Source organism: Piliocolobus tephrosceles, chromosome 4 (genome assembly GCF_002776525.5).
Source record: "Piliocolobus tephrosceles isolate RC106 chromosome 4, ASM277652v3, whole genome shotgun sequence".
NCBI classification, from domain to species: Eukaryota; Metazoa; Chordata; class Mammalia; order Primates; family Cercopithecidae; genus Piliocolobus; species Piliocolobus tephrosceles.
The window spans coordinates 111,740,008-111,752,994 of NC_045437.1; the positions used below are offsets into that span (position 1 = coordinate 111,740,008).

A 12,987-nucleotide genomic window follows, 5' to 3' on the forward strand; every position below is an offset into this window, starting at 1 on the left:
AGGCAAGAAAAAATACAGTCTGAAGAGATAAAGCAAGCATCTGAATCAGACTCAGATATGACACAGATTTTGGAGTTATCAGATGGAGAAGTTAAAATAACAATAATATATTAAGGGCTGTAATTGAATACATAGACAACATGCAAGAATTGATGGGTAATACAAAAAGAGAAATGGAAACTCTAAAAAAGAAAAGAAAATCCTGGAAATGAAAAATGCTAACAAAGAAGAATGCCTTTGGTGGGCTCATCAGTAGACTAGACAGAGCCAAAGAAAGAATCCGTGAGCCTGAAGATAGGTCTGTAGGAACGGGAATGCAAAGGTGAAAAAGAATGGGAAAAAAGGAACAGCACCTTCTCATGCACTTTTCTGTCTGCCTGCAACAAGTCCTGTTTCTCCACTGCCCCAAGGTCTCTGCCTAATGCTACTTACTCACAAAAGCACACTCTGACCTCATACCATGCTCTGGGGTAGATACATCTCTATTGAATGCTCTCATCATAGTCTGTAGTTTCCCTTAATAGCATTTATCAAAATTGTAATTTAAGGATTATTTCTGCATATGTACACTACCACCCATCATTGAGAAACTGTTACTAGACTAGCCTATCCAAGAGAAAGAAACCCTACATCTAGAAAAAGTATTTTTTTTTCCAGCTAATGGACAACGTGCAATACAGAACTCTAGTCCCCAAGTGAAGGGAAACAAAAGTCAGCCCTCAATACTCCTGACTTTCTGTCAGGAGGCACTTTCAGACCAGTGACATTAGTCATTTGAAGAGTTGAGGACACAGCAAGCGATGTCAATAATCAAATAACATGGCAAATGATTTTAAGTGGTTTTCCTTGGCTCTTGATGAGTCAATGATGTTAGTGATACTGCTCAGTTCTTGTTGATTTGATGAGTTAATATCATTTGAAATTACTTAGTAATTGGCCTCTATAAATAGATTGTGTGGAACCAACCACAAGCAAGAATATTTTCAAAGAAAATACTAATTTGGTAAACCCGAAGTGAAATCTGCAAAAATGTGTTCCAACTGCTGGTAGTAAAAATACGTAAATAACTTTTTTTTTTTTGAGACACAGTCTTGTTGCCCAGGCCGGAGTGCAGTGGCATATCTCGGCTCACTGCAACATCCGCCTCCTGGGTTTCAGGGATTCTCATGCCTCAGCCACCTGAGTAGCTGGGATTACAGGCACATGCCACCATGCCCAACTAATTTTTGTATTTTTAGTAGAGACGGGGTTTTGCCATGTTGGCCAGGCTGGTCTTGAACTCCTGACCTCAAGTGACCCACCCGCCTTGGCCTCCCAAAGTGCTGGGATTACAGGCATGAGCCACTGTGCCTGGCCTAGAGAACTTTTTCCAAGGCTTGGTTAGACAAGTTTACAAAGCTTGCAAAAGTTTAAGGTGTTTAAAACCTGCAGTTATTCATCAGCAGGTAGTATGCAGGAAATACGTAAGTCTGTCTTATTGAACAAGTAATGTCAAAAGTGAACTTCATTTGCTCTTATGGACTTAACTATTGTTAGCTCTGTGACTTTTTTTTTTTTTCCAGAAATAGAAGTCAAATATCCTGACTAGCTCTGCCACACAGCAGTTCAATGACTTAGCAGTAATAAAGTTTGCAATTTTTTAAGCTCAGGGCTGAGGGTGAAATTTTTCTGAATGAGAAGAACTTTGTTCAAACACTATTATTAAACATGGGATGCCTTTAGAAACTAGCTTTTGCTGCAAACTTGATGTTTCTTAATGAATTCAACCTTAAATTTCAAGGCAAATCAGAGCTTATATGCAAAGCTTACTCTGCTGCAAAGTCACTTCAATGACAACTAATATTTGAATCACAAGTAATGTGAAAATGCTTTATATATTTGACATGCTGTCCAAGTTTAAAATAAGAAGTGATATCTCCATTCTCACAAATATTTTCCACACATATGGATTCTGAGCACAAACTCCAATTCCAGCAGCATTTTTTAGATCATAATGCAAATGCAAAAGAAATATACATATTTCAAAATTCACTTAACAGTACAACTGAGGAGGATCCACCCAACTCTTCTGATTAATCTGCAATGTAACAGTGTGCTGAAAGGCAAACATCCAAAGAATCTAACGAAATTCTATAAATGACTTCCAAGCACTGGATATGCCTAATTGAAATAATATGCTTATGGACAGATATCAGCATCCAACAATGCTATCAGTGTGAAAGAACATTTACAAAGATGAACCACATAAAATTTTTATTACAGATTGGCATTAACAGGTAAGCATTTATCTGTTAGGTTGTTTACAACAAACTCAACTGAGATAGAATTCACATACCATGCAATCCACCCATATAAAGTGCACAATCCAAAGCCTTGTAGTATATTCAGAGTTGTGCAATAATTAGAATGATTTTAGAAAATTTTCATTATTCCAAAAAGCAACTCCACATCCATTATCAGTCACCCCACATTTTCTCCAACCCTCTAAAGCCCTTGGAGATCAATCATCTACTTTCTGTCTCTACAGATGTGCTGATTTAGAAAATCACATATAAATGGAACCATCCGATATGTGGTCCTTTGTTACTGGCTTCCTTCACTCAGCACGTTTTCAAGGTTGATCCACGTTGTCGCATTTATCAGTGTTTTCCTTTTATTGACAAACAACGTTTCATTATACAAATGTGCCACATTTTGCCTACTCATTCATTGGTTGATGAACATTGGGTTGTCTCCACTTTCTATTATCAATAATGCTGCTATGAACATTCATGTACATATATCAATGTTTGTTTTCATTTCTCTTGGGTATAAATTTAGGAGTGGAATTGCTAAGTCACATGGTAACTCTGTATTTAATCTTCAAAGTAAATTCCAGTCTGTTTTCCAAAGAAGCTGTACCATTTTATACTCCCGCCAGCAGTGTGTGAAGGTTCCAATTTTTCCACACCCTTGTCAACTTTTTATTAATTTTCATTAATTATAATGAGCTTCATCATTGGAGGGTGTTTTCCAAAGAGTTCTCTACATTTGATCTTTGATGAGAAGTGATTTCTTAATTTTAGCAAATCCTGTTCTCTTGATGAGACTACTTCCAAAACCATTGAGCCCTGGATCCTTTTGCTTGATGGTCTTTCCTATAGTTTTTAATCTCTCATCGTGTTACTATAATCAAGAAGCCAGATGGCACCTGCAACACTCGGCCAGGAAATCTCTCTAGTGAGATCATATTAGGCACATGTTTTACTTTCAGTCTGCCACTACAGAAGTTCTTCCTTCCTCCAGTTTTCCATAAACATTTACCTCACTTTCTAGAAGTCCTCATCTACAGCCTTGTCAGACCATGAGGCTGCTATCGTTTCTTCAAAGCACTTTAGTTTTTTACCAGCACATGCCTACTTAACACCTACTGCCAAGTTCCAAAACCACTCCCATATTTTGGGTTTTCATTATGGCAGCTGCCCACCTCCAAGTACCAAGTTCTGTATCAGTTATCTGTTGATGCATAACAAATTACCCCAAAACCTACCAGTTAAAACATTTACTAACCCAGAGTTTCCGGGGGTTAAGAAGCCAGAAGTGAGTGGTTTAGCTAGGTCTTTCTGACTCAGTGTCTCACATGAGGTTATGGGCAAGTAGTTGGCTGTGGCTGCAGTCCTATTTGAAGGCTCAGGCAAGGGAGGATCCACTTCTAAGCTCACTCACATGGTTGCTAGAAGGCCAGTTTGTTGCTGGCTGTTGGCCATGGGCTTCAGTTACTTACTATGTGGAACTCTCCATAGGCTAAGTGTCCTCACGATAAGGCAACTGGCTTCCCAAAGGACAAGTGATTCAAGAGAGCGCATGCCTGTGCAGAAGCCATAGCCTTTTCATAACCAAATATTTTAAGTGACATCGCATCACTTCTATCATATTCTATTTATTAGAAGTGAGTCAAATTACTATTTTCCTACTGAAAAATTTGACATTTCATCAATTTCTAGAATGGCCACACTTTCTGAAACATTGTTATAATATCTACTTTAAAGTCTTCGTCTCATAATTCCAACATCTGTGTCATCTTGGGGTTAGTGTCTGTTGTCTTTCCTTTGAATTGTTGAAAATTTCCTGATTTATGTATTTCATGTGATTCTGCATTGCATCTTGGACATTTTGAATATTATGGACCTCTGGGTATTCAATTCTTCCAGAAAATGTTAGGGTATTTTTTCCAGCAGGCAATTTAACTGATTAAGTCTTGGTCACCAGTTCCAATCCATCTCCTATGGGCTGTGGTTCTAATGTCAGTCCAGTTTTCTAAGTATTTTCAGTGCTATTTGGATCTCTCTTTGCCCAGTGTCAGACCCAAACAATTATTACATCAGACCTATATACGTATAGACCAGGGGAGAGCCCCAGATTGCATAAACAACTGTTATGAGATCACTTTCTTGAGCTTCCTTATCTTTGTCACCATCTTGACACCTTCCAGCTCTCAGGAGCCACTTCCTCTTCCTGATCTTCAGGTTAGAAATCCAAAGGTTTAGGTTCTCCTCTCTGCTACACACCTCATGGATACATCACTTTCAGGTCCAAGTAGCAGGAAGATAGTGAGGGAAGAAAAGCAATGGGGATTCTCCTAAACCTTTCTGGCCCAGAGATCCTCTAACCAGAGTGAAGGGTTCTTAACTGAGGTTTAGATGCCTGCTCAGCCATCTCTGTCCTCACGACAGGAATGCCCAAGAGTGCCACAATTATCTCCTTTCAAATTCCAGTTTCCTTCCCAAATCTGCCTGTTATTACTTTTGGGGGTGCCCAGACAGCTGCTCCATGCCTTAGTTACATTTAGCATGAGAGAGAAAGTGGAGCATGCTCATTCCATTTAAAGGGAACCCAGTACCACCTAGTTACTTTATTTCCAACAATTACATCACTGGAGGATTAACTCTCAAACAGGAACTTCCTAAGAATATAAATGAAGAATTCTGATTGAAAGATTCATCACTTTATCCAATCACTTTTTGCATTAATTTTTATTAAAAATGGACACATATAGAAAAATTTTTTAAATGACCAATGAACATCTCTACATCCACCATAAAAAAAAGTTGACTAATTTTGTACATATTTGAAAATATGCTGCCAACATCATGACTTTTCAAACTTAAAAACACTTTTGCATGCATCTCCTAAGAATTAGAACATTATCTAACGTAACTCAATTATCACTTCTAGAAAAATCAAACACATCACATTTATCTAATACCCATTCCATCTTCCTATTTCCCCAAATAGCCCCCCAAATGTCTTTTATAGGTTTTTTTTTAATGAATCAGAAGCTAATAAAGGATCACACTTTCCATTTGATTATCCCTCTTGCCTTAATCTAGAAGAGACCACTTTTTATTTTATTACATTTGCCTTTTGAAAAGTCCAGACCAGGGTCAAAATGCACAAACTATGGGTTACCACCTCACACCCCTGTGTAGGGCCACAGTGGAATGTGTGAAAGATCAGTTTGGCTTCATTAACTATGAAGTAGGAGATAGCAAGAAGCTCTTTTTCCATGTGAATGAAGTTGAGGATGGCCTTGGGCTCCAGGCAGGAGATGAGGTGGAGTTCTCAGCGCACTGGCAAGTGCAGTGCCTGGAATGTGTGGCGAGTCTGTGAGGGCCCCAAGGCTGTTGCAGCTCCTCGACCTGAGCGGTTGGTCAGTCGCTTGAAGAACATCACCCTGGATGATGCCAGTGCTCCTCACCTAATGGTTCTTCATCAGCCAAGGGGACCAGATAACTCAATGGGGTGTGGAGCAGAAAGAAAGATCCGTCAAGCTGGTGTCATTGACTAACCACATCCACAAAGCACATCATTAATCCACTATGATCAAGGTAGGTGGAATCTGGTGAAGGTTTCTGAATATCTCCCTCTTCATTCCTCCCGAAATCTGGAATACTTATTCTTTTGAGCTATTACACCAGTTTTAACATCTTCCTCATGTTGTGTTTAAAAAGTACATTTAAGAAAACCATTTTAAAATAAATTTTTAAAAAAATTCCAGACCAGTTGTCCTGTACCAACTCTGGACTTGTCTATTTCCATAATGTGTAATTCAACGTATTCCTCTACTCCTTGTATTTCTTTAAATAGGAAGATAAGTCTAGACAAAAGGTTTAATTAAATTTGGGATAAACATTTTTGGCAGTACATCAAGGATGATCACACATGCTTCATACTGCATCCTATCAAGAGCCACATAATGTTGGCTTATTCCAGAAGTAGGGAAATGCAGTTTGACAGCCAAATCTCATTGTAAAGGCAATTCTTTTGCAATAGGTATCTGTGATCTTCTGACACCTTGTAAACAAAGTTCCTTAAAATTTTTTCACCTAATGGGTTTTACCATTGATTTTTGCCAGATTTAATTACATTAAGGGTTGTAAAATGGTAAGTTTTCCAAATCTATCATTCTGTCCACATTTAAAAGAAGACATTCTTCAAATAATTTTATAATGAGTTTTCTTTTTTACTTTCATCATTATGAACTTCTTTTCCTTCTTAGCATTATCAGCAATATCAGTGATTATTCTTTTTGATTTTAAGTTGTCCTAAATTTGGCCCATGAGAATACCTTCGACTTGGCGCCTGTCCCCTTCTGACATTACCCCATTAGTCTTCAAATACTATCTTGCTTTTTATTTTATTTTATTAAAAAAAAAAAGTATTTTAGCCACACCACCCACTTCCCCTGCTCCAAACATGGAATCAGCCACTTCTCCAAGGAACCCTGGTTCCTGTTAGTGGGGAATGGCATTTAGGAACCAAAATTTGGGTACTAAGCATGCTCACCACTACTGGGTACAATGTTAAATATTGAGGTCTGTTTAAAAGCCTCATTTTCTTTGTAAATGTATTTAAATACATAAAACAATAACTTTCCGATAAGCTAAAACCAGTCAATTAAGAAATATACTGACTGCTTGGACTTAATTCTAATATTTTTCTCAGAAGGTCTAGCTAATTGTATTAGAATAATTTTTTTTTTATGATACCAACTGAATTGAATGAAAGTCAAATATAAAGTTGGAGGAAAAACGCCGGGGGGGAACTAAACATTTAAATTGATGAAAAGAATGCTTAATAATTAACTCTTCATATATAACTTTCCACAAAATAATTCCTAAAATATGTGTAATAAGAAGGCAATCTTATATGTGAAGCATCCAAAAGCAATTACACTATCTGGACCTCAGCTAGCTTTATAGATTTAAGTACAATTATAATAAAAGCAGGCATAATTAGGGACTCATAAGAAAAAAGAATATAGTTGTGAGTCAATTATTAAGATTAAGGTGAGAGGAAACCCTTATAGATAAAACAGTAACTTTAAATTACTGCAACTATGTCTAACCAGGCTACAAAACAAATAGTACTGTTGGGACCTCAGGTTGGAAATAAGTCTATAATCATCACAAAACACCAGAACCGAAGACCTAGATTCTAGTCTTGACTCTGTTCATTAAGTTCAGGTTCTTCATTAGTACAATGAAAGGCTATAATTAAACCTCTCCTGGATCTAATGAGCTACCAGACATGTAGCCTCAGGTTCTGCCAAATATATCGCTTCTGCAACAGATAACAAAGTATGTGCTTGACAGTCTTTCCAGCTGCTTCAGTTAATCCGCCTTCTACGGTACTATAATAGTACTCAGTTCAGTTATATAAAACGACATCAATTTAAGAAATGACAGAAGATAAGTAAGAGAGTCTACCTTTGGGCAAGATTTTAAGAACTAAATTCTAAATTAATAAAACTACATTTTTTAATAATAAAGGACTTTTACGTTTACACACACACACATGCATATGTGTATATATGTATGTTTACATATATAAGTTGCTGGTGGGACAGCTCATAAGAAGAGCTTTATTATTTCCACATGAAGAGTTAAATTTAAATAATTCCTTTTTATGTTTAGCTTCCCTTTATGAAAATAAGCACCTCCTCTGTTGGCCGGCTATTTTAAAGAAGGCCACACACTTATTTACATTATTAATAACTCAGTGACTGTTTTTAAAAGAAAATTCTCACATTGAAGCTTACTCTTATAAAGGGAATATGGTCTTATGAGAGAAACAAAATGTATATTTAACGATTTTTCATGATTTTTTAAAAGTTAGGCCTTTTACATTTTTTCTATCAATTAAATATTCATGTTTTTAGAAACCTTCAAATTTATGGTTCTTTTAAAACTTAACAAGTCAGTGCTCTTCATAATTTCACTGATCAATTTTATCATTACTTACTGGCAACTAACATATTTCCTTCAGCAGAAGTAAAAAAGACAAATCTATTAGGAGTTTGTACCCTATTGATTATTCTCCTTATTCCCCAATGAGAAGTCCTGGATTATTTGAGAGATGAACTAAGCCTCATAGCCCTTATCTCCTCTAAGAAATTTCTGATACTGAGTGAGTGAGGAGCTGCAGATTAACGGTTTCCCATATTCCTTCCATTTATAGAGTTTCTCTTTAGTGTGAACTTTTTTGTGTCTACAAAGGTTTGATCTGTAACTGTAGGCTTTCCCACATTCCATACACTTATACAGTTTCTCCCCAGTGTGGATCCTCTCATGTTCCGTTAAAAATGAATACTGGCTGAACGCCTTTCCACACTGATTACACTGATACGGCTTCTCTCCGGTATGAATTCTCTGATGCCTATAAAGGTTAGATTTGCAACCAAAGGCTTTCCCACATTCCTCACATGTATAAAGTTTTTCCCCAGTATGAATTTTCCGATGTTCATTAAAGGATGAATACTGGTTGAAGGCTTTCTCACATTCATTGCACTGATAAGGTTTTTGTCCAGTGTGAATGCGCTGATGTTCAATAAGGGTTGCAATACGTGTGAAGGTTCTCCCACATTCCAAGCATTTATACAGCTGTTCTCCAGTATGAAGCCTCTGATGTTCAGCTAGAGAGGTAAACTGGCTGTAACCCTTCCCACACTCACTACATTTATAGGGTTTCTCGCCTGTATGGATTCTTTGATGCCTGTGAAGTTTTGCTCTACAGTTGAAGGCCTTCTCACATTCACCACATTTATAGAGTTTCTCTCCAGTATGAATTCTCTGATGTACAGTGAGGGTTGAACACTGGCTAAAGGCTTTACCACACTCCCTACATCGATACGGTTTCTCTCCGGTATGCACTCTCAGATGTTTGATGAGGGTTGAACTGTTGCTAAATGCTTTCTCACATTCATTACACTTGTAAGGTTTCTCTCCAGTATGAATTCTCTGATGAGAAAGAAGGGATGATCTGTGGCTGAAGGTTTTTTCACACTCATTACATTTGTAGGGTTTCTCACCTGTATGAATTCTCTGATGTTCAATAAGATGAAGATTCTGCTTGAAGCTCTTCCCACATTCATTACAGATGTGAGGTTTTCCTCCTGGGTAAATTTGGAAGCATTTCATGAGATCAAAATTATGTTTAAAATCTTTCCCAAATGTGTAATACATATTGGGCATCCTTTCTATAGGAACACTCTGTTGTGCGACGAGAGCTGTATTTATAAATAAGCTTTTCTCCAGTTCAAGACTTGTATGGTTTCCATCTTCACTGATGGTTTCATCATGCGAGACTATCATTTGCCTAAGAGGTTTCTTCTCTTGCTCTTCTTCTATCCTGCTCTCAAATTCCACAGCTTCTTCAAAGTTAATGTCCCAGTGACCATCCTTAATGGATTCTTCCTTTATCATTCCCTGAGATGTTTCTTCTATAAAAATGTCCTGTCTATGAGGCAATGCTTCTGTTTCAGGCCAAGTCTTGAAACCTAAAATGAATCAGAAGAATTAATGCCTCCTCTGCTGGAAGAAACAAACGGATGTATCAGTGAGACAAGAAAACTGGTAACAGTATATATAAAAGCAGAGCGTACAATCAGATTTCAAATGCTGACCTGAATCTTGGGAAGAACAGGATGGGATAAAGGAAAGTGGGGTGAGTGAGTTAAGGAATGGCATGGGAGAATACACAGGACAAATTAACAATGAAAATGAAGTGATTCCACCCAGGTAGAGTAAAGTTAGATGCAGAAGAACAGGCTGGGTAGAAGATATGAGGATACAGAAAAATGCCAAATGAGAAGCCCACGTTGAATTCCATGGGATACTCCACTGTGTCATCATTTTCTACTCTGCATATACCAGGCAATGAAGCAGGCAGCCTGTCCACTTTCTCCTTCTTACTCACATGTCCCTTTCATTATATTATCTCCCCATGTTCTCTCTGAAACTCCATATCCAATAATTTTTTAAATATTTGGATTGGTTTTCTTAAATTTCTTTATTTCATGTGACTGATTTTATATCATAGTCTGCGAAGGGGGAAACAGTCTGTTAAAAAGAGGAAGGCTGGGCACAGTGGCTCACACCTGTAAAACCAGCACTTTGGGAGGCTGAGGTAGGTGGATCACCTGAGCTCAGGAGTTCGAGACCAGCCTGGACAACATGGTGAAACCCTGTCTCTACCAAAAATACAAAAAAATTAGCTACGTGTGGTGGCACGCACCTGTGGTCCCAGCTACTCAGGAGGCTGAGGTGAAAGGATCGCTTGAGCCTGGGAGGCAGAGAGTGCAGTGAGCTGTGATCACACCCTGCACTCCAGCCTGGGTGACAGACAGTGAGCTGTGATCACACCCTGCACTCCAGCCTGGGTGACAGAGCAGTGAGCTGTGATCACACCCTGCACTCCAGCCTGGGTGACAGAGAATCATCTCAAAAAAAAAAAAAAAAAAAAGGAGTGGGGGGACGTTCAGGTTTTGAAAATTACAACAGCCCTGCAGCATGACTGTGACAATTCTATGTGATTGAAGTTTAAGATGCTCATTGTAAAAAAGAGGAAAATATGGAGTAAACTGCCCCTGTGCAACAATCTATCCCTGGTGGTTGGAAGAATAACAGTTTTTTTCATATTACCTTTCTTTGTATTTTCCCCTTTTTATTTTATCACAAAGAGAGACATACTCATTTCTTCTAATAAGCTGTAACCAAAAGACTGCACTCACTCTCTTTGTAGGAATCTCTTGAGAATAATGAAAACCTGCAGGAGATTTGAAGTCAATATGTCTTAAAGTCCTGAAAGATGTCCAAGCCCCAAGCTCAGCTTTGATTCTGGGTGAAAAGATTTAGTTTGAGGTGACTCTAAACTACTCTCTGTTGAAACCTGATTTCCTTTCATCAATCCATGACAGAAAATAGGTTAACATTAGATAACTGCAATTAGGTAATTGTGTGCACTTTAACCTATACAACTCAAACAAAGTACAACCGGCCTAAGCATCTCAATAGAACTCAGTGTTTCCAAGAGTTTCCCAAGAACTGCCTCTTTGTAACCTACTTGTCTATAAAGACTTTCTTGTGCCCATTTCCCAGCCTCTCACTTACCTAGACAGGTATCTGGAGGGACTTCTCTTTCCACCAAGCAGGGATCTTCTCCTTGTTGCAACTGATGAATCAACTTTGGCATTGAAAATGGACTCCCTGCTCATGAGGAAGGAAAGGAAGCTTGAACAAATAGCATGAAGAGCAATCCAAGAACTCACATACTACTCACTCTGAACCGACACAGCAAAGGACGCAAGGCCTGAGAGGCAGACAAGGCAGCACTAGCACTTCTCAGGGGCACTGGAGCTGTCAATGGGTGGGGAAGGTCCCAGTTCAGAAACTTTACAGGGCCCTGGCAATGAATGCCTCTAAGATGGGGGGCCCCTATATGTTTTTCAGAATCTAAACTGGGATCTACTCATTGGCCTACTCCAAGGAGGAAACTCTGATTGGCGGTGGGACGTGAGGGAGAGTGGAGGAGAGAGAAACAAAGAGCAAGAAGGGCATCACAACAGGAATGTACACTTTCAACTCTGCAGCAATTCAACCTTTCCCAGGGGCTCACTAGGGCAAAAAACTACAGGCTCGGAACCCCAAAGATGGATCTGTGAGGCGTTCCTATAACAGATTCTTTGTCATAGGCAAAAAGTCTTACCCAGTGAGACCAGGCTGCTGTAGTTCTCCAGCATCACCTCCCGGTACAAGGCTCTCTGGGCAGAGTCCAGGTGCAACCACTCATCCTGGCTGAAGAACACGGCCACATCCCTGAATGTCACGGACTCCTGTAATGGCAAACGCACTCCTGCTCACCCAGGACCGTCTTCTTCAACGGAAGACACAGTAAGAAAGTGACAGTGGGATGGACAGAAAGCCTCAGGATTCTAAGTATTTCACATCAACTGTTTATGTAATTTTTGGAACCATCCATTAGCTATTTAATTAAACAAGTGTTTATGGAGTACTCACTGGGAACAATGACACATGCCACATGCAGTGGGAGTAGGGGAAGACAGGCAAAGTTCCTGCCAACAAGGAGTGTAAATACCAGCCTGGGATCTTTCTCAAGAGAAGGTGATGTGATGATAGAAGCAGAGAGTGGAGTGCTATGCTTGGAAGATGGATGAAAGGGCCACAAGCCAAGGGCTGCAGGGAAACACTAGACGGTGAAAAGGGCAAGGAAATAGATTTTCCCCTGAGATCCTCTAGAAGGACCCAGCCCTGCCGACAGCCTGACCTCAAGCCAGCAAAACTGAATTCAGACTTCTGACTTCCAGAACTGTAAAAGAATACATTTATGCTGTTTTAAGATGCTGCATTTTGGTGGCTCAAGCCTGTAATCCCAGCACTTTGGGAGGCCGAGACGGGCGGAACACGAGGTCAGGAGATGGAGACCATCCTGGCTAACACGGTGAAACCCCATCTCTACTAAAAAATACAAAAAACTAGCCGGGCGAGGTGGCGGGTGCCTGTAGTCCCAGCTACTCGGGAGGTTGAGGCAGGAGAATGGCGTAAACCCGGGAGGTGGAGCTTGCAATGAGCTGAGATCCGGCCACTGCACTCCAGCCTGGGCAACAGAGTGAGACTCCGTCTCAAAAAAAAAAAAAAAAAAAAAAAAAAA

The 12,987-nt window shown here is 39.3% G+C and overlaps 1 protein-coding gene across 5 annotated transcripts in view; it reads right to left on the reverse strand.

Annotated features, from left to right (window-relative positions):
* Nucleotides 1-5,094: 5,094 nt before the first annotated feature.
* Nucleotides 5,095-12,987, reverse strand: part of ZNF354C (zinc finger protein 354C) — a 21,600-nt gene continuing 13,707 nt past the window's right edge. For all 5 annotated transcript variants that reach the window (XM_023193686.2, XM_023193689.1, XM_023193685.1 and 2 more), the window contains 3 exons: nucleotides 12,025-12,151; nucleotides 11,430-11,525; nucleotides 5,095-9,817 (listed from right to left, as the gene is read on the reverse strand). In XM_023193686.2, the coding sequence (XP_023049454.1) occupies nucleotides 8,403-9,817; nucleotides 11,430-11,525; nucleotides 12,025-12,151 (1,638 nt within the window). In that variant the 3' untranslated portion in view covers nucleotides 5,095-8,402. The remainder of the gene's footprint in view (nucleotides 9,818-11,429; nucleotides 11,526-12,024; nucleotides 12,152-12,987) is intronic.